The sequence below is a fragment of the Microchirus variegatus genome (assembly GCF_963457635.1).
Source record: "Microchirus variegatus genome assembly, chromosome: 11".
In the NCBI taxonomy this organism is placed as follows: Eukaryota; Metazoa; Chordata; class Actinopteri; order Pleuronectiformes; family Soleidae; genus Microchirus; species Microchirus variegatus.
In genome coordinates this window covers 18,926,538-18,953,096 of record NC_139812.1, presented here as the reverse complement: position 1 = coordinate 18,953,096, position 26,559 = coordinate 18,926,538, and the positions used below count along the sequence as shown (strand labels likewise).

Sequence of the window (26,559 nt, the reverse complement as noted above, 5' to 3'; positions counted from 1 at the left end):
TTTCAGGTCACGCTGCAAATCTACTATTATGGTCGTTATATAGTTGTTGATTTTTACTTGCACTCGGTTAATAAATCAATATTTTGACCCACCCACTACATTTTAATGCACAGTTACATATATTTGCAAATTTAACATTCACAAATTGATCTAAGTTCATGAAAGTTAAACTATGTGAATTCCATTTATTCACTGACCTTAAATATGGAGGACGAGACCTGACATACCAATAAATAAATAAATACATAAATAAATGCATAAATAAATACATACATACAGAAATGGAGAAATAAATGTAAATCATGTATGTATTTATTTATTTATTCATGCATTTATTTCTGTATTTATTTATGCATTTATTTCTGTATTTATTTATTTATTGACATGGTCCCGTCCTCCATACTTAGATGACCCATTGTGTAAGAATTAGGGATGTCTTGTTGATGTGTCACCACGTCACACACTAGACTATACTAGATATAAAAACACACCTAGTTGCATAATCTTACAAACATTAACATATCCCACTCCACAATAATGCACACATCTGTACAGAGTTGCAGCAATAAAAGTATCATGGGCAATGAAGTAACATGATCATATTTTACAATATAGATGTGTATGAGGGTCCTGAACCAACGTTATTTTCTACCTTTTAATTAATGTTTTGGTGGCAGTTTTCAAGGTTGAAGCAATAAACCGCTTCTTTTTTTTACATTGCTTCATATGTCTTGTGTAAAACGCCTTTTATTGCTTTGGTGTAAAGGTAACATACCTGAGCGCAGGACCTTTTGTTCGATTGGCAGAGGGCGAGAGCCTTGCCTACGAGCCTTGACTCTGGGTATCAAACTCCCTGCGCAGTTGTTAGCGGGACACCGCATTTGTTTCCATTCGCCGGTGGAAGAAGAAGAAGAAGAAGAAGACTGTGATTGCAACGTGCTCGTCTGCTTCTTATTCAGTCATGGCTTCAGACGAACCTACAGCGAAGAAACCCAAACTCTCCAAGGAGACGGAGAAGAAGAAAGAGAGTGCGGAGTGTCCCGGCGAAAGTGCGGCTGCCAAACTCAGGTGAATACAAGTTGTTCGGTTGTTTTTGTAAATAAAAGGCGAACTTACAGTCAGCCACGCGGGAGCGAGGACAAACGCATGCTAATGTGAGCTGTAGCCTTAAGTCTTCAGTTTGAGACGTGAACATGAGGATGTTTTAAATGATTCTGGTTGCTAATGTTGTGTTTCCAAACGTCTAAGCTACAAGGTTAGCGGGTTGTATTAAACTTAGCGGGGTCAGGGACATTCGGTCCTGCTCAGGTGTCTCGCGCTCTCTTCCTGTCTATGTGTGTGTTGTGCAAGTTCATCACGACCACCTGCTGCCAGCACTGCGTGTTTTACTGAGGAAAATACTTGGACCCATTCGGACACTCCGTCCATTCCGTGCCAGGGACTGCTGCTCCTCTCGCTGGCCGATGCAGCAGCCCTCCAAACAATGCTGCGTGCAGAGCAGAGCAGTCACATGGCTGTGTGAATGTGTAGTGTTTTGATGCCTTAACACCCCCCCCCCCCCCCCCCCTTCGTTCTTCCCGCTCGCCCGCCCTCCCTCATGAATAAATCTGATTCTGCATCTCCCTGGCAACGTGCCTCATCATTCCCTCCCGCCTGCTGTTGCATGTCATCACATGCCATCATGCCGGTTCCTCTGTTATTATCAGCACGCCTGGCACGGTGGTAAGCAGCTTCTCAAGGAGAGACACACCGAGAGAAAGAGAGAGAGAGAGAGGCTCTACTCTGAAGAAAGACTAGCCTATCACCAGACAGAGGCAGGATGCCCCGGTCCTTCCTTCTTCAGACACCACCAATCAGTCAATCCCGAGTGGGAGGAGCCGTGGTTGCAGGGGGAAATCGATCAGCTTGCTCACTGTACTGAAACTGTGAAGTTTCTGAATACTTGGCTCTTTCTGAACCGGTTTTAGGCTGCACAACAGGTCTGTCAGTCTCTATTTGACACACACACAGACAGACGGAAAGAGAGAGAGAGAGAGAGAGAGAGAGGGACACCATGTCATCTGCAAGGTAAGAGCACGTTGGCATTCAGCAGGCTGATTTTAAATCCCATTATCACGTTCACTTTTGCTATAACTGGCTGCAGGAACCCAGTTTTCACCTGACTGCACATTTGTAGATGTGGGAAATGGCAGTAAGGCTGTGGCATCTGCCTCACTGGATCGGTGCAGCTTGAGATAGTCGCCATGTGCTGGGGCTTCTTCAGCTCCTTCATCTTTTTAATTTCTCTTACCTTCCTGCGTGCCGTGTCAAGTGGAAGCCTCGGCTCTTGTCCTTGTGGTTGTAAAAAGAGAGAGAGGCTACATGGGGAGATATCCCTTGGCACGTGTTCCATGTGGAGGTGACATCTGTGCTGAGCTGCGCTCGGAGACATGCTGCATCTGGGGTTTTTCCCAGTAACACAGACACGACTGTGTGTTGACATCTGGGACGTGTGAAGTGAAGAAGACGCCAAGACATGAATGTGATGCACAAAATGTTAGCAAGCTTCCACAAACATCAAGTTCTTTTTCGAGCTGAACTCACAGATGATTCAGTATTTCCTTATCGGGAACACGCTGGTGTTAAGTGGTTACTGACATCTTCAAAAGGCAGTGTAATGTCGGGACATAAAGTACCGAGCTGCCTGTTAGTTGCTGCTTCGATTTCCCAAGACCCTTTAGTTTGATTTTTGTGCTGTGCTGCTGTTTTAAACGATGCTTTCTCGACATCACAAGACTAGGATTGCACCATTATTCAAGCCCTGTGCTCAGCCTCAGGGAGGAACGCGCTGGAATTAAACCGATTTGCATTGAGCCTGCTACATAACACGACTACGTGCATTACCAACCATCAGAATATTTTTTCCTTTTGTAAGATTTTGTTGATGTCTCATGCAGGTTCTCAAACTATATCAGGAATTTCAAATTTTCTGCCCATGTGAATATAAATCATGTGTTTAAAGTGGCATGAATACAAGGGTTTTATGTTTTGTCAATAATACTGAGCACTTGGAAAAATACATAGAGCCTTCATTGAGGAAGGCAAACTTGATTTTCCAGTCCACGTGCAGAAAAGAAGGCTGTATGCTATTAATAATGCATCGACCAACCAGCTTGAAGCAATAATGGCTTTCAAATCAAGTTAAATTTTGTAAGAGCAGCTGGTGGTTCTCATTCTAACTTTTAATCTCTTTATTTTTCAGCCCTAATACACTCTTTGGCATGGGGAACCCCTTGCTTGACATATGTGCTGTAGTGGACAAAGACTTTTTGGACAAGTAAGTAAAAGTCTGGAGTTACTCTTTGTTTTTTTTGCAGCATTTGGCATCTGTAATGTTGTATTACTGGCTCAATGGAATAAGACTCTTAACTACACAGTTGTCATCGGTGTTTATGTACTTGAAGTTAAATTCATATATAGTTTATTTTTTAGAATTCTCCCTAGAATAATACAGGCACAAGAAATCGGAAGTAATATTTGCATTTTGTTGATTATGGGAAATGTAGACATGTAGTGTCAGTGAGGTTTTCCTTGTGACAGCCTGTTCACAAGAGAAAGGGAACGTGTGTGTGTGTGTTTTTATGCTGTAATCTGATCAATGAAGATACAAGAGGGTGAGGACAGCGGGCAGAGCACAGGAAGCATCAGATCTACAGCTATAATACCATCTGAGTGTCTCCTCACATTACAGCGATACAGCATGTACTAGACCGTTTCAGTTGAATTAAACAAAGTGTGCCTTTCCTTTTTTGGGGGGTATTATGTGTGCACAAATTTACCAGTAACTTACCCAAGGCCAAATGGGTCTAGTTATAATCCTTAGGGTTTTCTCCCTCCATCCTGCTATTCAGTTTAGTGTAAACAAGCCCAGAACTTCTTATGTAAACCAACCAACAAGGTGTGAAAACATGAGCTTCTTGGCTGAGGCAGTGATTGTAAACAGTGAAGTTAAATCGTGTCAAGAACTGTAAGCAGAACACAAAAAGCCATTGTGTAGCTCAGTAATTTACCCCGATTAAGTAGAAATGTAAGGTTTTTGGGTTCAAGAGGTTTTGTGTAAACCTCTGTCACCAGCCTGCACAGTCAGAATTGCTGTTCTCTGTCCAAGCTCTGTTAGTTGACCAGGGCAAAGGCTTCAGCTCAGAGTCCACTCTCAAATCTCAAACTTGTGGATTAGAGATAAACCAGCTCAAACTCGGTCTCACTCAGAATAAAGCGGTCTTTGCTGAGCATTATTGACCAACATATTGATTTAGACTGAGTGCTGGTGGTGATGGGGAGTAGTAAATATTCAAAGTACCTCCCTGTGAGTTGTTGGCTGAAAATGTTTAGGTCATCCTATTTGTGTGACATGAGTCAGACACTTTTTGAGCAGGTTTTTGTTTGATGAAGTTCTGATCTCTTGAAGAAACTAATGCCTCTGTTTATTTTTTCCTCTCTTTTATTTGCAGATACGCTTTGAAACCCAACGACCAGATTCTGGCAGATGACAGCCACAAAGCACTGTTAGTATTCATCTTTTCATGTAACAAATAGGTTTTTAGGAATCCTGCACATTGTCTACTAACTGGTATTTGCCATCTGTGACTTGATAGATCTGTCAATCTATCAAGTCACGTTTCTTTATCTTCGTTGAGTTTGCTCCTCTTTTTTCCAGACAAGGCTAGTCAAAACAGGCAGGCACCAGAAATCACACACAACTGACCTCCGTTCCTATGTAGAAAGCCAATGGCAGAGCAGCAGATGCAGTAGAGAGCCAATAGGAAGCCAGGACACTTAACCTCCCAGTCCCTCTGAGACAAGAGCGAGAAAGCAAACATTTCACAGCAGGAGATAAAAAAGAGAAACTCATGTGTGGCTGTGTGGGCGAGTATTATACAGTTATGTTTATAATGGCAGATAGTCTACTTATATTAACACTAAAAATTATGATATTTGTTACATTAAGCTGTTTGAGTAGGAAAATATAAACCCAACAGACAATGAGCTGGGCATACGTATGAATGATCAATGTTAGAGAAGATGTGTACTCTTGGTTTCCAGGGCTGGAGCAGCATTGTTGGCTGACGTTCAGTAGGCAGAGGCTTAGTAGGGAAGACGTTTGTCACTGTGGGGGTGGAAATGTGATAAATGAGGGCAATCATTTCCACAACAGAAAAACGCTGCCCGCCCCCCTAACATGATGTTTCTCCCTGCCTCTCAGATGTGTCCTCTTCTTTGCAACCTCTGACCCTCAGGTCTCAGGACCTTAAACATATATCTGCATGTGGGTTAATAGGAAGTTACAGTTATATTTAGAGCTCATAATGTGTGGAATTTGAAAGCATTGTGCAGATCTTCAGAGTGACGCTTTAGTCGTTGTGTTGCGTAACTCGAACATAATAACCAGTGATCAGTCATGCATGTGTATTATACCAGCTACATGCATACAACAGTGGTGAAGGTTAATGAAACCAACCAGCGCTGAGCTGTAGCCTTACATTTCTATACTTTAATGCTAGGCTAGGACTCTTTGATATGGACTAAGAACTGCTCTGCAGACCAATCTCCAATTAAGTTGCACACTTTTCACTAACATGCATGAAATCTCATCATGTCTGCGACGTCTTTGACCGCCAACTGAAGCATGTTTTTGTGAGTCTGAATGTTCCAAAGTGTCTGTCAATGTGTGATAGGGGAAGAGAAAGAAAAAAAACACACCAGGAGGAGCTGAGTGAACCAAAGCTGTAGTGTTGTTTGAGCATGAAATACGATTTTAACAGTCGGATAAAGAAATCTTCAGTTTGTCAGTGTCAATATTGTGTCGGTGGCATTAAATATATTGAAGACTGCATGCTCACTTACAACGCAGGTACTTCCTAATTCTCCTCTTCCTTTCCACATACCTGAGGGTGAGAAATAAGATAAGAAAAAAAATTCGAAAGAGATTCAAACACAAGCACGGCTTTTTGCGACGGTATTTTCATATCACACTTAAAAATGTATCCATAAAAATTTCATATTCAAGGCAAAAGAGGGAATTGCCCAAATGTTACAACTATCCCTCAATGAATCTGGCTATACCAAACAGGCGCAGGACTGTACTTTTTGGTCAGTGATCAAGAGTACACGACACACTAAACATACGTTATATAAATGACTTGTTTTTCTCTGCAGTTTTGAGGAGTTGGCAAAGAAGTTCAATGTTGAATACCACGCTGGGGGAGCCACACAGAACTCCATTAAGATTGCTCAGGTCAGTCACGTACACACACACTTCCAGCTCGCTGTCACTTCCTGTTTACACACAAACACGCCCTCGGAGAGTCGAGACTCGACCCGTACTGATGCGACGTGTCCTTTTGCAGTGGATGATCCAAGAACCTCATAACGTGGGCACGTTTTTTGGCTGCATCGGCAAAGACAAGTTTGGACAGATCCTGAAGCAGAAGGCAGAGGAGGCTCACATCGACGCACACTACTACGAGCAGGACGAGGAGCCCACAGGGACGTGCGCCGCTTGCATCACCGGCGATAACAGGTAGGTTATTTAGAATAACGATATTTTCTTCGTGTAATAATCGTATCACGTACTTCATCTCTTGTCATTTCCTCCCCTCAGGTCTCTGGTCGCTCACCTAGCTGCTGCTAATTGTTATAAGAAGGAGAAGCATCTAGACCTCGAAGAGAACTGGAAGCTGGTGGAGAAAGCTAAAGTCTACTATATAGCTGTGAGTACTGGTTAGCATATTGTGTTGTTTCCGTATGATATTCAGGTCACCTCATGTCCGGTAGATTCATCTTTGTGTCCACAAATGAGCCACAGGGGGACTTTCTGTAATTCATTAGACTCCATCAAGATATAAAAAGCACATTAGTCCTGACCCAATGTCATTCATTCCCTCCAGGGTTTCTTCCTGACAGTCTCTTTGGAGTCCATCCTCAAAGTGGCAAAGCACGCTTCTGAAAATAACAAGCTGTTTTGCCTGAACCTCTCCGCGCCCTTCATCTGCCAGTTCTTCAAGGACAACCTCATGCAGGTCATGCCCTACGTCGACTTGCTGTTCGGTAATGAGACGGTAGGTTTAGGATTTCACTGCGCTTTCCTCTTAACGATATTTATAGAGAGAATAATAACCTTTGACTTTGTTTGGCTCATTAGGAGGCGGCTGCATTTGCTAAAGAGCAGGACTTTGAGGTGAGTGGACTGATGCTGCATTTGAACGTGAAGATTCTCATTCATGGTTGTGCTCATGTGTGCTCATGTGTTTTTCTGTAGACAAAGGACATTAAAGAGATTGCCAAGAAAACTCAGGCTTTACCCAAAGTGAACAAGAAGAGACAGAGGGTTGTGGTGTTCACTCAGGGGCACGAAGACACGGTCTTGGCCTCAAGTAAGATTTTCAGTCTTGTTTTCCTCTAGTTGCTCTCAATCTCTTGTCCTCTTATGCTTCAGTGTGTCGGTTTTTTTTCCTCCCCGTGTCTGTTCAGGTGACAAGACTGAGACCTTCCTTGTAGAAAGAGTTGACCCCAAGGACATTGTTGACACAAATGGTGCAGGCGATGCCTTTGTAGGAGGTGAGGTTCAGCCCCCCATGTCTTTATTTTTCTGTATCTACCCTTCCGCTCAAAAGTTCACTTAGAAATGTCCTTATTTTTGAAGGAAAACACTTTTCTTTCTACGAATATAACATTAAATGAATCAGAAATACATTCTATACTTTGTTAATGTGGTAAACGACTATTCTAGCTGCAAACGTCTGTTTTTTAATAGAATATGCTTCCATTATGGTTTGCTATTGGATGATTAGAAAACAGTTGAAAAACCTTGTGCAATTATGATGGCACAGATGAAAACAGTTTTGCTGGTTCTCTGGTTTTAAAAATCATTATTTCTAATCTTGTCAATGTCTTGACTATATTTTCTATTCATTTTGCAACTCTTTTGATGTGACCTTTAATGGGAACCCTAATAACTTTCCACTCAAGACTTTCATTTACGTTGCAGGTTTCCTTTCCGAGCTTGTGCAGGAGAAACATCTGGATCTATGCGTGAAGGCTGGGCACTATGCTGCCAACGTCATCATCAGACAATCAGGTTGCACCTTCCCAGAAAAACCTGACTACAAGTGAAACAAGTTACACCGCTTGAAACCACATGCTCATCTTTACCACGCACAAGTCTGACTCTCTCAACCTCCTCTGTTTTTCTACAAAAATACTTCCCTCAAATCTCGCTCTGCGACTTTTTTTTCCCCACAGTCGGCCACCTCCTCCCTGTTATTTTTCCAATTTATACGCACATAATTTCTTACTGAATGTTTTTGTCTGGTGTCCCATGACGTGTGTGCATGTGTCCGTGTTCTCCACTTGAGGCCACTATAGGATTATAAGCCAGTACAGGGATTTAAACGGCCACCGAGGAATCATGATAACAACGGTGAAAATACTGGATGCAAGTGCAGCGCGTGTTTAAATAGCTGGTTATTTTGGGACTGTGTGATACTGTCGCCGTATGGCTGCTTTGTCTCCCACTCACTTCCATCACGCTCAGCTGCAAGTTCTTTTTAGTCTTTTTGCAGACAGAAAGAGGCTTATTTCACAGTGGGGATGACACATAATACACTAACAAAGGAAAGAAGAACAAAACGGATACTGTTTTGTATATCTGCTGTAGTGATTTTTTTTTTCTTTTTTTTTATTCATTTTTAACTTGTGGTTTTAATTTAACAGGTCGTTTATGAAACCAAATAATTTAATTTTAAGCACAATGTTTTTTTTAAATGTGTCAAAAGCCTGTGCCCACATCTGTAGAATGTCACCACTTTGTTCAGATTCTTAAGAAGTTGCCGTCAACATCAATAGTGTGAGTCGGTGTTTAATGGGGCTGATGCTTCTGATTTAATGAGTGCCTTTCTTTCCTTTCCCTCGCTGTAATTGTTATGAAGCCCAAAGTCTCGATGAGCAGAGGCCTACAGGTGAACTTGCTGTTGGAAAAATGAAAAGAAAACAAAAAACTGCCGTCCATGAAATGCATATAAAATAACTGAGGTCATTATGTTCCAATGTTGTGGGGCAAAATGAAGCGGGCATTAAAATGTGTCTGTCCTACTGTCAATCTGTTGGTGAGCGTTTGTTGATCTTTGGCACCGTCAGCTCGGCTAAATTTAAGTCCTGTCGTCACATTAAGTGGAAATAAATAAGTCAACAGATTAATATTTAATTTTTTTAATTGGGGGGAGGAGGGAGCACGACCTCTTATATTTTTTTCCTAAAAGGGCCAAAACATTTCAGACCAATTGTATTAACCTGAGCATGTTTCATTTTGTCTGCTGTTTTGTTCAAACACTTGAATAAAACTGTTCTCACTGTAGACGTGTTCAAACTAAATGTCAACGAGTGCTCTTTAAACAATGACTCTTAAATATCGGAGACTTCACTTTATTTTCTGAGTTAGAAGTTAGTTTTGAATGCCTGAGTTGGATCGAACTGTCTGAAACGGACAAATACAAGTATTTCTTAATATTGTTTCTGTCTGGTTATCAAGTTTTAGTTTTTTACGGAAAACAAAAAAGCAAAAAAAAAAATGCTACAAGATCATGGGTGATTTTAATGATATTAGGACCATTTATAATCTGTGGCTCAACAAAAATGCTTCCTGTCCACACTATTGAGTGAGTTTTAGCTCTCAGATTTCATAATCCTGTTGTAATGCTGAATAAGTAGATCCTCTTTACATTAGCAGCTGCTGCAGCACTGCTTTGCAGATGTAGACCAAACGAGTCACTCGTGTTAAAATCTTGAAATGGATGCAGAGTGAGATGGAGCTGAGGGAGAATGAGGCAGTGACCACAGTTCATTCCATTGTTGCATCAGACTCGGCAGCAGAACTGGTCACAAATCAGAATTTATGCACACGACAGTGAATGAACATTTAAAATACATTTTATGTCGTGTTTTGTTCCTGCTTGTTTTGTTTGTCCTTGAGCTTCTCCTCTTGTAAAGCGATGTCCAGAGCTCTGAGCTGTTTCAGGAACCCATGGTTGGGCAGGACGCAGCGGCGCTGCCGCACGTGCTCTATGGCGTCCACGACAGTCAGTCTGCGCTTCATCATCAGATACGCCAAGACCAGGGTCGCTGATCTGCTCCGGCCCATCACGCAGTGCACCATCACCTTGTCTAGAACACGGGTAAGATTATTTAGATTCAATACAAACAAACAGAGGAGGTGTCTTTTTCACAGAACATGACATTTGAGCGTTGTTGGTTTCTTCCAGGACCAGGACTCACTCTGCGGGTGACTGAGGGCCTCATGGATGAACTGGGCTGCAGGGCAGAAGTACTGGGAGATGTTAAAGGTGGGTTTGTCATCAGCCTCCACTCCGTAGTACTGGATCTGCATGTCTCTGTAGTAATCGGCACCAGTCAGCACGTTATTCCACTTCCCCTCTGCAGCATTCAGCACGTGAGTGATACCCAGTTCCCTCAGGCCAGGCCGCTCAAGAGCTGTCTTCCTGTGCTCGTCCAACACAGACACCGTCATCATGAATTTTATTCATTCAAAATATGGAAAAAAGTAACAAACATTAACATAATTTACTCACTCATCCCCGATGTACACACTGGGCCACACCTGGTTGGAATGAGCATATGGAGCCATGCTGCCAGTCCAGAACAGCTGCTCCAGGTCTAATGTTCCTGGTGTGATGTAGTCACTGTCGGGGTCCACCTGCACCGCCGTGTATGGGTTTTTACTCCTGGTCCTGGACCTCACCTCACCACAGGAGGACATGTCTCACTTCTGCTGCTGCTGCTGCTGTGCAGAAAACAAGACACCAGGTCAAAAACCTGCACTTTTTCTTCCAGAAGCAACATTAAATTCCAGGTTTGAGACGTAAACGCTCATTCTCGGTGAAAACGTGGCTGCCAGTGGGGACTTTTACAAAGCTGTGTGTCACTAAGGTTAATCCAGTCACAACTGAAGTCAGAAAAATTTCTAAAATCGGATTTCCTTGTGTCCCTGCTGGTGACCAGTTGACCCCTACTTTCTCGTGCACGGGTCAAGCTGTGTCAGTACCTCAAATAACCTCACTTTAAAGAACAATAACGAGTAGTAAAGTCAGTTCAAAGACTGTTTTTATTTCCACAATAAGTCCCTTTGCACATATAATGATCCTATAATATCTCAGTATAATGTAGCGATGTGCAGATTTAAGTGTTTTTAATGGAATAGGTCAGGTGGAAGCTGCTGTGATAATGGATGGCAATAAAACACAGGTGAAATATTGCATGAGCATATGTGACTACAAATATGTTAATATTCTGTTAATGCATGTATATACAATACATGTTGATCTTAATAATCACTTTTTTTCTGCTTTCTATGCGTCTTCACGCACAGGTTAACCAGTGTGGAGTGAAACGGTGATGAACAGCATTGTCTATGTGGCAGAAAAATAATACAGGAGAAGATTACTTACTTCTTATTACCGTCCAAAGTTGTCTTATCCCTTTTTTTTGAGGCCGATCACAGAGCAGAGCGTCCACTTTTCCCTCAGTGGACATGTGTTTGTGTGTGTGTGTGTGTGTGTCGTAGCATGTGTGCAGACGTCTGCTGGCAGTGATCATGAAGGCTAAAATACACATCTTGAACGGTGTAACTGCTTTCTCGGGTCTCTGTGTTTAAGATGATATTTTTAGGCAGCTGGTCTTCAACACCTGACCTCAACAACATGACACACACACACACACACACACGGGATTGTGCAGCTATTTTGCTATTTTGGACAGACCAAACAAAGCAGTGAATGCCCAACCATGACCTTAACCTAACAATAACCAGTTCCTCAGAAAGTAGGTTCTGCTTGGTCAGGACCAGGTTTTGCTCTCTATGAGGACTGCTGGTCCTGACAAGGTCAGTGTTTATACCAGAACATGTAAACATGTGAGGTACATACATATTAGACACAGGCTTATTTGTAAGGGCCCAACACTACAAAACAAACGAAAAAGTGTACATTTAGTGAGAGTGTTGCATCATTAACATCACAGGAATGTCACTCATGTGTGGACAGGTGTGAAGGTCAGCTGTGTGGACAGGTGTGAAGGTCAGCCAACTTTTGTCAGTGCAGTTATTTCCAGACATAAAACGTAAAGCAGTCAGTTGTTGCATTTTATAAAGTTGTTTCACGGGATTCAGTAATGACATTTCTGTGTCATCTGACCATGATTATTGAGAAAATATAATGCATAAGTATTGGTAAATAGGAGGATTATTGTGAAAATAATAGATTCCAATATAAAAACATGTATTAGACAGTGAAATATCCATGAGGTCACTATCCGCTCTGTGGATGAAGACTCAGATCCAGCTCTCTCAGCTGCTCCAGAAATCCAGAATTGGGTCCGATGTCCCGGTTGAGCCGCACGGCGATGATGGCGTCCACTAACGGCAGGTGCTGGCAGATCAATAGATACGCCAAAACCAGCGCTGCAGAGCGGCTCACGCCCATGGCGCAGTGGACAAACACCGTCCCTGGACGACATATTGAATGGTTGTTATAAGGACAAATACTTTGTTAGTTATCTGTACTTTAATATTTGTATTTCTAGAAACCTTTACTTTTACTCTATTACATTTCCTCTAACTATCTTTGTTACTACCGAATAAAATCCGAAGAAGTAGAGTTGATAATGGTCTATATATAGATCAGAGAGAGAGCTTATATAGAGTCTTGATGAACTGCTTTACATTATAGTTTTCACCCATTCACACATCTTTCATACCCATAATTTCCTGTTAGAAAACCCTGAATGGTCTAAAAGGTCCCAGGATGTCAAAACAGTCTTGTATCATTTTTATTTTAAAGTTGCACTTCTATTAACGTCTCTTTAAAAAAGTGTATTATGTTCCTCTGTTGTTTATAAATGGCTGTCGTGTTTGCAAACACTGACCGTTTTCCTTCAGAGCGCCGTCTATGAACCGAGCAGCTGGGCTGAAGAAAGGTCGAAGGTCAAACTCCGGATGGTCCGCAGCCTCGACGCCGTGGTACTCCACGCCGAGGTCAGCGTAGAACTGCTGACCTGTGTTGATCCGGTGTGGACCTGCCGCGGCGTTCACTATGTGAGTGACACCAAGAGACGAGAGCGTGCTCTTATCTCTGGCCACAGACCTTCAGACAAACAGCACACGCTCACTGATTTAATAACATTTCTCTTTGGATCGTGTCATTTTATTTTTCCCCCTCACTTACTCATCTCCAATGTACAGGTTTGGCCAGACTTGATTGACAGGTGTCACTGGCTTCCTGTCCGTCCAGATAACTTGTCTCAGCTCTGTCAGAGACGGTGCTTCCTCCCCCTGGGTTGAGTGACCTCTGTAGCAATAAACATGTGTGTGTGTGTGTGATGTCTGGGACACTGTGTGTGTGTGTGTGTGTGCATTTGTGTGTTTACAGTGTCTGGGCCTGCCGCCGTCTCCTCCGCTCCCTCTCCAGGCTCATGTCCAGACTGCGGAGCTGCTGCAGGAAGCCCGGGTTAGGGCAGATGTCTCTGTGCGTCCTCACGGCAGCCACGGCCTCCCACAGTCGCAGACCCTCGACAATCATCAGGAAGGCCAGCACTAAGGTTGCAGAGCGACTCACGCCCATCAGACAGTGGACGAACACCCGCCCTGGGACAAGGAGCGTTTGCTGTTATTATTCAGTATGTATTATACATACTTTGTCCACCCCATAATTGAGGTCAACACAATATTATACACTCACTGGCCACTTCTTCGTTATCCCAAATATTTAAAGCTCCAGTAGAACAGAAGTTCCAATTAACGCTGTTTTTTGGTGTGTATTTGCTCCATTACCTCGTTTATGAAGCCCAAAACAACCTAACCCTCAAAAACAGTACAGCCACTGCTGACAACGCTGGGTTTTATTGTATTCTCGGGCTCTGCAAGCGGTCTGAAAAAGCCAAGAATCGTGACGTAAGGATCCCGACTCCTGAACAGCAGATCATCCTGCTCCGGACACTACACTCTTAGAAATAAGGGTTCCAAAAGGGTCCTTCTACAAGGGCTGAGGTTCTACCTGGAACCATTTGCCTCTGAAAAACCCTTTCCCAAAGAAAAGGTTTTTCGAGGGTTCTCGGTAACACTAATGGTTCCAGTAAGAACCATTTTGATCCAGAGAACCCTTTAAAAGACCTTTCCTGAATAAAGGGTTTTAAATGGGCTCTTGGTGGAACCCTCCAAAAGGGGGTTCCAACCTTTTTATAAATGTTCCACCTGGAGCCAAAAAGGTTTCTCCTATGAGGACAAGCCGAAAAACCTTATATGGTTCAACTGAGCACTTTTATTTCTAATAGCGTAGTCCGGGCACATCTGGTTGCATACATTGAACCGCAGAAGAAGAAGAAGAAGAAGAGCGTCCGTTGTGGAGGTGTTTCACTTGCGACAGGGTCTTCTTCAGACTCTGGATCAAAGGCGTAAAAGGGACTGCTTGAGAAAGACAGTTGGGAAAGCTCTCGTTGGCTGGCCAATCACAACACAGTCCGTCTTCTGAGGGTGAGATTTCGGTCTGAAGCAGCGCGTCTGGCGAGAGCTTCGGTGAGGAGAGGTTTTGATCGGCAACCAGGAGGTTTTTGACGATTAACAACAAGTTACTGTATGTAAGTAGACCTCCATAACTCACATATACGTATGTGCGATTGGACCACTCTATGGGAGCTTTAATCTCATGGATTGCAGCAGCAGTCACTCGTTAAAACGATCATGGTTTGTAGAGGAGGTCTGAAGACATAACACGAAGAAGCAGCACACGCATTTTATTAAATAAGCTGGTACGTGGTGACCAGTGACTGAATGTTACCCCATGAATAATCTAAATGAAGCCCTCTATGAGTGTGTAAGTCAAGCACAAACTTGCCTCCCATGGCCAGCGCAGCTCGGATGTATCGTGCTATCGGGTAGAAGAAAGAACTTAGGATGAAGTCCACTGCATCGTCAGCCTCCACCCCATAATAATCCACTGCCATGTCTCTGTAGAAGCGCGGCCCAGTGTTGACGTAGTACCCGAAGCCTTGGCTGGTGCGTCCATGAGCGGCGTTGACAATGTGAGTAATTCCCAGACTGTGGAGGGTGCTCTTGTCACGAGCTGCCACCCTGAAGCACAATCACACATTGACTATATTTATATGAAATCTGACATATCTGATTGATATATAGATTGCACTGTGCTTGTGTGTAAACATACTCGTTGCCAATGTAAAGGTTAGGCCAGACTTGATTGACGTGTCCAGTAGGTTTTCGGTCTGTTAGCAGGAACTCCTGCAGCTCTGAGACTGAGGGAGTTTCATACGGTGGATCCCTGCGAGACATACTATATATACACACACACAATATTTATATATTTAAAGGTCTTAGTGACTGCCGCTTCTCTTTAAAGTCCAGTGTGTAAAAATAACATGACATCTAATGGCGAACAAATGAAGAACTCCTCTTCCGTTTGTTCAGCATGTTAATGAACCACAGTGGTCTTCATTTGCGTAGCTTTCTGTCTGAAAAAAGTAATAAATTATAACTTTTTTTTCCTCAGAACCATGAGATTAATTTCAATATTATGACTTTTGTTTCCTTAGAATAATGAGCAATACAAAATGGCGACCTCAGTAAAGCGAGGCCCTTTCCTTAACCCTGTTATGACCATCATGATAATCAGGCATCGGGGGGTTAACTTGTCAATCTCAGCTGACATAGGGGCGAAAGGCAGAGTCACATCCTGGACAGATCGCAAGTCCATGGTTTTTTGAATTTTCTAGATATCACAGTCTAGGAGTTATGGTAATGAGAAGTATGCATGCCAAATCCTGTCGGTAACGACATAATGCAATTATACACTTATACAAATGGGTCTTATGGGTCACATATTCAATTTCCCACCAACAAGACCTCCTAAATGTTACATACTGGACCTTTAACAATAGAAAGCCCACAAAGCAATAGGTGTAGACACATAGAAAACCTGTTAACATTCTGAAACTCACCTCACTTTAAAGCAGTGAAAACTCTGCCTCTGCCTTGCTCTCCTTGATTTCTCTGCACACACTCACAGCCACACACACACACATACACATCTGAAGCCTGTTTCCTTTTATAACTCTGTAATCATACACTCATTGAGACAAACACATCCCGCAGACTCTGTTCAGGCACTTTCTCACATGTTTCGCTCCACAATGACGAACATGCCCGGTGTCTCTTTATTCTGGAGTGCAGTGTGACATTATCCTGTCAATTCAGACGACACCAGCTCAGTTGCTGACTTTTCCATAATGAACGTGGAACGTTACGTAAGGCACTTTTATGTTGTGCTGTATCAGATCCGCCCCAAGGCAATAAGCCAACTAATGACACTTTACCATTAATCAGTTCGACTCTACTCGGTTTGGTATCAGGGACGTCGTTTTCCATAGCCATTTGTTCTTTTGATTTTCAAAATAAAATGAAAAAAACGAAAAAATTTTCATTTGTAATATTTTTAATATCTTTTTCGGGTGTGGCACTTTGCAGACGGTCCCTGCGCTCTGGTCTCACTGATGATGGCACGTAAAGCTGTTGTTCCTACAGCTTGAAAGACTTGATGAAAACAATCTTTTCGCTTGTTGTCTACATTACTATGTATTTTAACAATGTTTGGTTTAAATGTTATTGATCGCGGAAGTTTGAATCTGTGAATATCTTTCTAACGACACAAACTAGTGACTTGTAAAGCAAACGGAGTAGAGTCGAGCCGAGCCATGCTAGGACCGTATCGTGGAAAAGCGCACATTAGTGCACGTTTGCACATCTGTTCTAAGTTTTAAAAACAAAAGTCCATAATCTGGTTTACTTGTTTACTTCAAGTTCAGTATCACCACACTTGCTTCAAATAATGTATATAGTTTACCTTAAATTTATGCTACACAAATTCACAATCAAATGACATTCAATCTGCAATAAAATTGCTCAAATCTAAAAATTTTAAAACTATATAGTGCTTGTATTTTGTCATTTTTGTAATTTGTGAAATAAAAAAACAAACTCAAGGACAGAAATCAAGGTGCCAGACAAGTTATTTTTCAAAAAGTTGTTAATAAATCAGTTCATAAATTTCCATCCAGCCCACAATATTTACAAGAAATCTATTGAACAATCGTGTGGACATGCCTCACAATACTAGTCAAGGTAACATTTGATGAGTGAATATGAAAAATAAATAGACACTATACTTCAATATTTACAACATGTTACAACAACACATGGCCACAAAATATGGATCTATCAGACTCACCTTTATCTAACACTATCAACACTAACTTTAATAGAGTGCAACACATGGAAAAACAGAGAGGTCCCAAAGTGACTCGTGAGATGTTGGATGTCAGAGAAGAGGACACCACCTTCTTCTGTGTGTCAGCTGCTCGTCCAGCCTGAGAAGGAGGGACAGGAAGTTGCGGTTTGGATAAATGGCTCGTTTTTGCACGACCAGCCTCAGAGCATCCCTCAGAGACAGATGCTGCCGCATCATCAGGTACACCAGGACCAGAGTGGCCGATCGACTCACGCCCATGATGCAGTGCACCAGCACTCTCCCTGCAGAGCACCACGATGGAGGGTGTGACAGAGAAGAAGAAGAGGAAAAAATAGTGAGACACCTGAAGGACAGAATGTAGTGTGGTGGAACACTGGTGTGTATCACGCTCATGTATATGTCACCATCTTTGCTCTTCAGGGCCTGGTGAATGAAGTCAGCTGCAGGTTTGAAGTACTGACTGAGGTCAAAGTGCTCCGAGTCCTCGGCTGAGATGCCAAAGTAGACGCAGGTGTCCCCGTAAAAAGTCTGGTCGCCGATGCTGCCCTGCTTGGAGTGTGCCGCATTCAGGACATGAGTGATGCCCAGCTTGTGTAAGGTCTTTCTGTTCTGAGCCACGGCCCTGGAAAAGACAAAAAGACATAAACAGTCGTCTTGAACTTTTAAAAAAAAAGATAATTTACACTGAGCCTGAGACACCTGAAACATGACACACTCACACATTTCCTATGTACAGGTTAGGCCAGACTTCATCCACTGGTGTGAGCTCCAGTTTGCAGGAATCCAGAATGAGCTCCAGATCTTTTATGAGCACCAGGTTCTGTTGCTGGTTGCTCCCTGACATTCTCCCTGGACACTGAGTGGCTGCTCCTGCTGCTGCTGCTGCTGCCGTCGTCTCTGTTCACCGTCCCGACCCCCGACACCAGAGTCTGCAGCTCAGTGAGAGACATGAGCAGGTGGTCGTTTGAATGCCGCTTGGCTCCAAAATTAGCTCCCTGTGTTGAGTGTGTTCGCTCGGACAGAATGCGGAGTTATTTAATGTTGCACTGGCTGCTCTGTTCGCTGAGCCAAAAGCATTGAGGTGAATGACAGGGATTCTCTGTGTGACTGCTGAGGTCACAATCATGAGGGGAGGGCTACAGTAAATGGTGCTGGAGAAAAGCTTGATATATATATATATATATATATGTATGTATGTATATATGTACACCTCGCTCTTTCCTCTGACACACATGTATGAATGGACAAATCTGTCATGTCGTTATTTAATGTTGTTACTCAAGTGTCCCTTTAAGGTACTTATACAAGTACTAGTACAAGTACAAGACTGCCCAAAACATAACCAAACACCACACTCTTCTTTTGGTCTGACTTTTAATTCAGTAATATTTTTAGGAGGAAATGTTTTTTATGTGCTGCAAAATTGTGCATATTTGGTTAGTGAACTGTAGTAACTTTTTGCCCTTTGGCAGATTAGTTTTCTGTATTTGTATCTGTATTATTTTGACTCCTCCAACCCTTTGTCCCGCAGTTTTCCATCCAGGGCGATGAGCTGTCGCAGGAAGCCTCTGTTTGGGAATATCCACCGTTTCTGTTGCACACGGCGCACAGAGGTCAGGAGGCTGAGGTGGTGATTAATCATCAGGTAGGCAAGGACCAGCGCAGCCGAGCGACTCACACCCACAGCACAGTGCACAAGCACCTTTCCTGGAAATCATAGAAAAACACACTCAAACACAAACACACACACAAATAATAATAATAATAATAATAATAAATTTTATTTGTAAAGCACTTTTCATAAAGTTATCTCAAAGTGCTACAGAAACCAAAAAACAAAATAAACAAAAGACTAAGAGAAAAATCAGACACGATTAAAATCAGACACGATTAAAATCAGCAGAAAAAAGAATAGCTAAAGGAGGAGAAGAAAGTGCAGAAAAGAAAATAAAAACATCTAGGAGCGACCTAGGAAAGCCTGTTCGAAAAGAAATGTTTTAAGCCCTTTTTTAAAGGCATCGACAGACTGGGGTTGTCGTAGGTGTTCAGGGAGGGAGTTCCAGATGTGGGGGGCAGTGGAGCAGAAGGCTCGGTCTCCCATGGTGCGGAGTCGTGTGCGGGGCTGATGGAGGAGGTTGGTACTTTGGGACCGGAGGTTACGGGTGGATGAGTGAGGGGTAAGGAGGTCTTTGAGGTATTGTGGGGCGTTGCTGTAGATGCAAAGGTGGGTGATGAGGGCGATTTTGTATTGGATTCTTGAGGTTATGGGAAGCCAGTGTAGGTTCTGAAGAATGGGGGTGATGTGGTCGTATTTGCGGGTTTTCATCAGAGTTCGGGCAGCACAGTTCTGAATGAATTGAAGTTTCTGAAGGTGTTTGTTGGGTATACCGATGAGCAGGCTGTTACAGTAATCAAGCCTGGAGGAGATCAGGGCGTGGACGAGTAACCTGCTGGATGGGCAGAAAACCATGATTGAACCTGTCCTCAGACCTGGAGCAGGTCACTAAAACCTGGGACACAGAAAGAGGTCACCAGGCATGACCTTGTCTGAATATGAGCAATGATAAATAGATGCTGGACTTTGATATTTAAAGGCAGTCCTGACTGACCCTGGTGTTCCTCACTCTGTCATTTTAAGCCGTTTCTCTGTAGCCACAGATACAGTTTGAATCAATGCAGAAAAATCTATATTTTGTCCCCGCTGCTTTTGACCTTTTGCATAATTTTCGTTATATAACAGTGTGTTTTAAATTGATATTTTCCATGTTCCAGGTTTGCTAATTGTAGATATGGGCTTTTCTTGCACTGGTACTTTATAGAAATCATTTTTAATGACCACTTTTTATCTTATCCAATTGAATTTGCCTGATATTTATTACATTGGATTTTCTTTTTGTTGTTCATTCATGTCTTTTAAGGCTAATGGAGTTTTGTTTTCTTATGTATGGAAGTACATCACAAAACCTTGTGTAGGGGGTTATGTTCCCCTGGGAAAACAATAGCTGCACAAATTACCCACTATGTTTTATAAAACATTGCAATGGGAACAAATCTCCTCACAGTCAACCACTTAAAAAAAACAAAAAAAAACTATGTGCAATAGGAGTTATTGGATAAGAGATTACAAAATAAATGACTTAAAGGGGGGGAAAACACTTTTGCACAACACACCCAGCTCAGTATTCCGCAGAACAGGAAACAGAAAGTGTGAAGTTGATGATCCTCTGGTGAAAATAACCAATAGAGCAGAGAATCTTTCAGCCTTCCTTTATAACCTGAACCCAGTAACTCATGTTTGCCAAAGAAAATGTGTGACTTATTCTGGGTCTCTGCCAGTACCTACTGCAGCCTGTAAAACAACAGCTCCTCATCCTTAATCCTTGAACCAACACACACTATCATTACACAGTGTCATCATGTATTTAAAACAAATACCTCCTGATGTTAAGGCCTGATGAATAAATTCAGCTGCCGGCTGGAAAAAAGGTGAGATGTCAAACGTCGGCAGGTCGTTGGCTGGGACTCCGTAGTATTTCACTGTCGTTCCGTAGAAATCATCGCTTCCTTTGCAGCACAGTTTACCGTGCGAGGCGTTCAGCACGTGAGTGATGCCCAGCTGCCACAGACCGAGCTTGTCATGAGACATAACCCTGGTGCAAATGTCACATTCAAGAACATCAGGAACACACACACACACTGTACACTATGATGTTTTGTTGTCAGTTCAGATTATTTGAAGTATGATTGTTTGTGTGTGAGATTATTGACATAATGTCAGCCATCTCCCAGAACCTCCCTGAACTTACTGACAATATCTCTGTTATCAGCAAATTATCAGCTTAGCAAAAAGCCCAAATATATGCTTTAGTGTGACTGAGTGGAGATTGAAGTTTGTGTTGCTTTCTAAATTGCTGTTGTTGTCAATAAGGTAAATTGTGTTATTTTACACGTGTGATGTTTGAAATCTTCTAAATCTTCTGGTCCCCACATGTTAAAAATCTCATACTGTATATAATCTGGTAACTTAATGCCTATAATGTACATTCAAATTTTCTTTTTTTAATAATCTTATTGACAATATTTTTCTATATTGTACATTCACAGATGTGAAAATGCACATTTATCATTTATTATATTTATCTTTGCTGTCTTTGCTGCTGCTTTGCATTTCCCCATTATGGGACTAATGAAGGACTATCTTATCTTATCTTATTGTACCTTATAGGAGCGGCATGGCTCAGTGGTTAGAGTGATCGTCCAGTAACCGAAGGGTCGCTGGTCAATACTTGGAGGGTTAAATGCAGGCCAATAATTCTCCTACTTGGACAATAAAGTATTATAATACTAATATTATTTTAATTCAGAAGAGTAAGTAAGTTACATAGTTCAGTTTCCAGCAGGGAACACTGAGAAAAAGTGACAAAACTGTAGGAGCCATGTCTCATTTTTATTTGTGAGATTTCCCCCTCCAACCACTAGGGGGTTGTATTTTATTTCTTATATTCTGCCTGAGGCTGACACCGGCCTGGGGTCATGCTGCTGGGTCATTTGAGGTCACCTGTCACAGTTTTACGCAGTTTTCTACTGTGCTCGGTTTTTAAGTTTCTTGTTGATTTGTTTTATGGGAAATAAATCACTGATATCATTTCAGACACTGAGGAAGAATCTGGTCTGGTCTGGATTTGCACGTCAAAACAAAACCTACCAGCAAGCAATCAGCAGCCACAGTACAGGACTACAAAACCTATTCTTAAAATAACACAGATATAGGCAGGCAGTTAGCACACTGTATTGCATTAGCCTTTTATTTAACCTAAATATCTTATCCAAGTGTCCATGTCCTGGGCTGACAATGTGTCAGTACCTCATACAACCACACTTCACATAAAACCTAAACTATCCCCTTTTAAATTAGTCACAGGATGCTCACATGTCTCCGAGATACAGGTTTGGCCACACCTCGTCTCCATGGCGACAGGAGCGCGGCGCGGAATGTAAAGCTTCCTCCAGCTCCTGGAGAGAGGGGATGTCCCACAAATCCCTCTGTGAAGCAGCCTGTGTTGTTGTTGTTAGTGCATTCATGGTTCATGGTTGCGTTCACGCTGTGACTGTCAGTGACAGGTGGTGCTGTTTGACAACAAGCATGGCGTCTGCAGACTCTCTGTCAAACTCACACACACGCACCAAAGAGACGTGTTTACTTTCCACTACCACATTTATGATTTGGAATGGCAGCCTTTGCTTGTTTTATCAAATTCAAAGTAAATAATTCACATCCACTCCCTCACCTATACTCTTACTATAACTTTTTATGATGCACCTGACATAGACAATAACTACAACTGTCACCATTATAACAACAGTCAATCAACGATAGGAGGTTGAACTTAAAAACATGCACTTTTTTATGCACTTAACATTTGGGAGTTTTACAGTCCACAGCTCACTCTTACATTATGTACAATTTCATTCTATTCTATTTTATTGGGGCCTGTATCTAAAATACAGTAGGATCTAATTTAAAATAAATAAATATATATATAGATTGTCGTTACTGTTATCATAAGTAAATAAAATAAAATAATAAAAAATGCAAAGAAATAATATTTCCTTTGCTTTTTTCTTGGTGCGTACCTTGGGGTTCAAGGGTTCATTTAAAATTAAAATGTTTAATTTTTTGAATTTATATTTTTTAAATTTTAAATTTTTAAATTTTTAATTTTTAATTTTTAATTTTTAATTTTTAATTTTTAATTTTTAATTTTTAATTTTTAATTTTTAATTTTTAATTTTTAATTTTTAATTTTTAATTTTTAATTTTTAAATTTTTAAATTTTTAAATATTAGAACCTACTTTTTTAAATTTAGGTCATAATATACACTGAACACAAAAGTTAGCATGATTATTTCATCGTCCCCACTATTTTTGACACTGGACCTTTAACGTGGGTATGCATTTCACGTTGTGACCAGCAGGTGTCGGTGTGTTTTTGGAAGCAGAGCTGCCCTGAACCCAGCAGCTCTTCTTTCCTGGGCTTGTTTATTAGCCTTCAGTCTTCCTGTTTGGTGTTGCTTAGTTGTCAGAAACATGTTGGCCAAGAAGTTCTCTGGGTGAGTTGAGTCACAAACGGCCAGCGTTTCCTCTCCTCGCCCTCTGACAGACACAGTGAGACAGAGACACTGGACGTTTTGGTAAAAGTTTCATTTAATGACTCTGAAATATGACACGTGTGTGTTCTCTGTGACTCCCCCTCTGTGTGTGTGTCCAATGAACATGTCTGACTACTTTTCTGTGTGTTTGTTTGTGTTAATAACTGTGACACAACGTCATAAAAAAAGTACAAGTGAGAGTTGCTGAAATGTGTGACGTTACAATGTGGCCCTGTGGTTAAGGGACTGTGAGCCCTTTGTCAAACTCTCTCTGTCTCTCCCTTTCACACACACACTGCAGAGCTTTCTCTCTCACAGCTGTGTGTGTGTGTGTGTGTGTGTGTGTGTGTGTGTGTGTGTGTGTGTGTGTGTGTGTGTGTGTGTGTGTGTGTGTGTGTGTGTGTGTGTGTGTGTGTGTGTGTGTGTGTGTGTGTGTGTGTGTGTGTGTGTGTGTGTGTGTGTGTGTGTGAGACTCACTCACTGTGACGCACTGTGCACAGGCCAAACACGCTGATATGGCACTTATGAAGCCCCAAGTAAAGCCCTCAGGGCAGAGAGGCTGCAGCATGTTGCCAGGAAAACCCAGAGTCCAGTTAAATATAAACTCTTCTCTGTAATAATATGTGATGTTGTTCAATTAATTTGTGTGGACCCTTCACTGACAGCCAAAGCACCTTCTCATCTGCTTTATTGATGCCATATACAGTAGTAATATAATACAAACGTCTCTTTATTATTATATAAACTAAATAAATAAAGTTAGCAAGTTAGTATACATGTATTTATAAAGTTTTTTTCCTCATAAACATAAAACTGTGTTCTTTTGAATCAAGGGGACGCTGTCAAATTTAAGATTTATGCTATTAAACTAAACTTAAACTATACTCTAAATTCTGATTATCCCGACCAAAATAATGAATAAATGCAAAAAATCGTATTAATAATCATTTTTTGGATTCTTTAACTTAAACAGGCATAGGATGCATTATATTTGATAATCAATTCATTGTTTTGTTTTTTCTTAAAAAAAAAACTTTTCAGAGTTTTGTGTTTTTTTCAGCTTCTTATAAGAAGCTAAGGGTTAGTTTAATTAAATGTACATATAACAAATAAATCATATATCATTCAAAGTGAATCATTTTGGTTTGTGGACATCATTTTCAGGTTTGAAAAACACTCAGCCACATTTATCAATAGTTTCTGACATTTTACGGGCCAAATGATTACTAGATGAATCGAGAAAGTAATCTACAGATTAATTGACAATAAAAATAATCGTTAGTTGCAGCCCTAGCATTTTCTTTGTGAAAAATAACACATTTGAATAGAGCATAACAAGTCTGTCTATGTTTTTCCTAATTCACGATTAACTTACTGTAATATTGTATATTCTTTACTATTCCGTCTTACCATAAGATCTCATTGTACTATAATTAAATACACACAGGAAGCGTGTGTTTACTTAATACTATGTTTACTGTTTAAATACTAAATCACTCATATTGTAATTAAAAACCAGCACATGACTTCATAATTAATTATAATTATTAGTTCCAGTCTCAGAAAACTGGTGTATTTTCCAGATTCAGTAAGAAATCACAGAAACCACCAGACACCAAGCAGCATCTGTATGAAAATAAATCATACCGTCTACTGATATACCTCTCAGTATTGTTATTAAATTAAAGCCTCAAAAGTGAGAGTCCTCTCAGCAGCACGTGGATTAACACTGAGCAGTCACAGTTGTGTTGGTGGAACCTTGCAGACCTTTGGAGCAGTGGGGAGAAAAGCACAAGCAGGACTGTGCTAACTTTATCACAAGGTCAAAGGACAAAAATGATAAAAACAAAAAGAAGTCAAAGCAAAGAGAGTTGATTCACATTTAGACTCGGTCTGCTGTTGAGGAAGTTACTCTGCTACCCCAAATGGTTTGTTTTGCTTTATTATTCTGATTATTATTGTATGTTTTCTATTATTTCATGATGAAATGACACCAGTGGGACAAAGTGGAACGGTCACTCTCTTCTGTTTTGTTTTGGTTTGGACTCATCAAACACAATTATGCTTTATGTGGTTCGCGTGCACTGTAAACTGACCGTGACCTGAACACACAGATGATGTAATAGCTCTTAAGTAGCCTGTGGCTTTCAGCACTGGGTCACATCAAATAAGCGCACAATAAGCTTCCCCACGGCTAATTACCACATTACAGTGACTGCTGATTAGTCACAGTGTAACATTGTGTGTGTACGTGACTGTTTATGTGCTGAAATTATAACATTTTCAGTATGTTTCCGTTATTTATTACAGGTATTGAATGAGTGCTGAATTTCTATAACAACAAATGGAATGTTTGCATTCAAATGTGTAACTTGTTACAGCTGCAAGGTGCAGAAAATGCTGGAAAATGAACTAAATTACTAAATACTTGTGATAGTTTTTGTTAGATTAAGTAGTCAGTGTTGTCTGTGGCAAATTGCGATGGCATCATTTTTGTCATTTTGTAGCCCAAACAATGATAATCGGTTTGTTTAACACAGAACTGTCTGAGCGGTCTGTGAAGTAATCCTGTCTGTGGATTAAATGACTCAAATCCTTCTTAAACATTTAAACGTGCATGATGAGTGTTTAGAAACAGAGAAGTAGATCATGACGATACAATTTTAGATTTGCAGATTAGTGCCAATTAAAACCAGAGAGACTAATTAAATCAAGTGGATTAAAAAAAAAGGACTAATTAAGAATGAATGTATTAAAATTCATTATAAATTTCTATTTCTTTTTTATTTTATTTTAACAACGCTCTTCTTAAACTCTGGTTGCATTTGAATACTGTGTTTCTCAGTGGTCTGACCTTGTGTTGCCCGGCAACATTCACAGAGGAAGGATTTCATTTTATGTCAAAACAGATAAAGGCAGAAGTGGATAATGTCAGAAATGTATTCTATTGCATAAAAAAAAAAACCTCAGTTGTTCAGCACTTGGATAAACGCTTAGGGCTGCAAAGATTATTCAATTTTTCATTGTAAATAAATCCCAGACTATTTTG

General features: G+C 41.2%; 6 protein-coding genes across 6 annotated transcripts in view; 2 read left to right on the top strand and 4 right to left on the bottom strand.

Moving 5' to 3' along the window:
• Positions 1-937: 937 nt before the first annotated feature.
• On the top strand, positions 938-8,484 carry LOC310934005 (adenosine kinase-like). Its single transcript, XM_083897614.1, has 11 exons — positions 938-1,068; positions 3,242-3,316; positions 4,491-4,544; positions 6,196-6,274; positions 6,387-6,559; positions 6,641-6,749; positions 6,927-7,097; positions 7,181-7,216; positions 7,298-7,412; positions 7,510-7,596; positions 8,027-8,484. The coding sequence occupies exons 1-11, from the start codon at positions 962-964 to the stop codon at positions 8,149-8,151; spliced, it is 1,131 nt and encodes a 376-aa protein (XP_083753740.1). The 5' UTR covers positions 938-961; the 3' UTR covers positions 8,152-8,484.
• Positions 8,485-9,548: 1,064 nt separating this feature from the next.
• On the bottom strand, positions 9,549-12,086 carry LOC310934007 (dual specificity phosphatase 29-like). The gene is made up of 4 exons (XM_083897616.1): positions 11,499-12,086; positions 10,623-10,834; positions 10,309-10,532; positions 9,549-10,197 (listed from the first exon to the last, which is right to left on the bottom strand). The coding sequence occupies exons 2-4, from the start codon at positions 10,808-10,810 to the stop codon at positions 9,965-9,967; spliced, it is 645 nt and encodes a 214-aa protein (XP_083753742.1). The 5' UTR covers positions 10,811-10,834; positions 11,499-12,086; the 3' UTR covers positions 9,549-9,964.
• Positions 12,087-12,120: 34 nt separating this feature from the next.
• On the bottom strand, positions 12,121-16,190 carry dusp13a (dual specificity phosphatase 13a). The gene is made up of 7 exons (XM_083897613.1): positions 16,054-16,190; positions 15,264-15,389; positions 14,937-15,172; positions 13,474-13,690; positions 13,272-13,394; positions 12,973-13,190; positions 12,121-12,553 (listed from the first exon to the last, which is right to left on the bottom strand). Exons 2-7 carry the CDS (start codon positions 15,386-15,388, stop codon positions 12,357-12,359), a joined length of 1,116 nt encoding a protein of 371 aa, XP_083753739.1. The 5' UTR covers position 15,389; positions 16,054-16,190; the 3' UTR covers positions 12,121-12,356.
• Positions 16,191-17,179: 989 nt separating this feature from the next.
• LOC310934009 (dual specificity protein phosphatase 13A-like) lies at positions 17,180-18,204 on the bottom strand (the record flags this gene model as incomplete). The annotated part of the gene is made up of 3 exons (XM_083897618.1): positions 17,180-17,641; positions 17,765-17,982; positions 18,080-18,204. 3 exons carry the CDS (start codon positions 18,202-18,204, stop codon positions 17,430-17,432), a joined length of 555 nt encoding a protein of 184 aa, XP_083753744.1. The 3' UTR covers positions 17,180-17,429.
• Positions 18,205-18,760: 556 nt separating this feature from the next.
• On the bottom strand, positions 18,761-22,449 carry LOC310934008 (dual specificity protein phosphatase 13A-like). Its single transcript, XM_083897617.1, has 3 exons — positions 22,291-22,449; positions 20,796-21,010; positions 18,761-19,067 (listed from the first exon to the last, which is right to left on the bottom strand). The coding sequence occupies exons 1-3, from the start codon at positions 22,440-22,442 to the stop codon at positions 18,859-18,861; spliced, it is 576 nt and encodes a 191-aa protein (XP_083753743.1). The 5' UTR covers positions 22,443-22,449; the 3' UTR covers positions 18,761-18,858.
• Positions 22,450-23,441: 992 nt separating this feature from the next.
• Positions 23,442-26,559, top strand: part of LOC310933699 (sphingomyelin synthase-related protein 1-like) — a 9,337-nt gene continuing 6,219 nt past the window's right edge. The window contains exon 1 of the mRNA XM_083897245.1: positions 23,442-23,552. The gene's annotated coding sequence lies outside the window, so the exon portion shown is untranslated. The remainder of the gene's footprint in view (positions 23,553-26,559) is intronic.

Excerpts from the sequence above, each read along its gene's own strand:
- LOC310934005 (XM_083897614.1), top strand. The coding sequence starts at position 962 with ATGGCTTCAGACGAACCTACAGCGAAGAAACCCAAACTCTCCAAGGAG. Across the intron at positions 3,317-4,490 it reads GACAAAGACTTTTTGGACAA|ATACGCTTTGAAACCCAACG; the intron begins GTAAGTAAAAGT and ends TTTTATTTGCAG. Across the intron at positions 7,098-7,180 it reads TGCTGTTCGGTAATGAGACG|GAGGCGGCTGCATTTGCTAA; the intron begins GTAGGTTTAGGA and ends TTGGCTCATTAG.
- LOC310934007 (XM_083897616.1), bottom strand. The coding sequence starts at position 10,810 with ATGTCCTCCTGTGGTGAGGTGAGGTCCAGGACCAGGAGTAAAAACCCA. Across the intron at positions 10,533-10,622 it reads AGTGTGTACATCGGGGATGA|GAAGACAGCTCTTGAGCGGC; the intron begins GTGAGTAAATTA and ends GGACGAGCACAG. Across the intron at positions 10,198-10,308 it reads GGCCCTCAGTCACCCGCAGA|ACAAGGTGATGGTGCACTGC; the intron begins GTGAGTCCTGGT and ends CCCGTGTTCTAG.
- dusp13a (XM_083897613.1), bottom strand. The coding sequence starts at position 15,388 with ATGTCTCGCAGGGATCCACCGTATGAAACTCCCTCAGTCTCAGAGCTG. Across the intron at positions 15,173-15,263 it reads AACCTTTACATTGGCAACGA|GGTGGCAGCTCGTGACAAGA; the intron begins GTATGTTTACAC and ends ATTGTGCTTCAG. Across the intron at positions 13,691-14,936 it reads AGCTGCGCTGGCCATGGGAG|GGCGGGTGTTCGTCCACTGT; the intron begins GCAAGTTTGTGC and ends TCCTTGTCCCAG.
- LOC310934008 (XM_083897617.1), bottom strand. The coding sequence starts at position 22,442 with ATGAATGCACTAACAACAACAACACAGGCTGCTTCACAGAGGGATTTG. Across the intron at positions 21,011-22,290 it reads AACCTGTATCTCGGAGACAT|GGTTATGTCTCATGACAAGC; the intron begins GTGAGCATCCTG and ends CATTTGCACCAG. Across the intron at positions 19,068-20,795 it reads TCAGGCCTTAACATCAGGAG|GAAAGGTGCTTGTGCACTGT; the intron begins GTATTTGTTTTA and ends TATGATTTCCAG.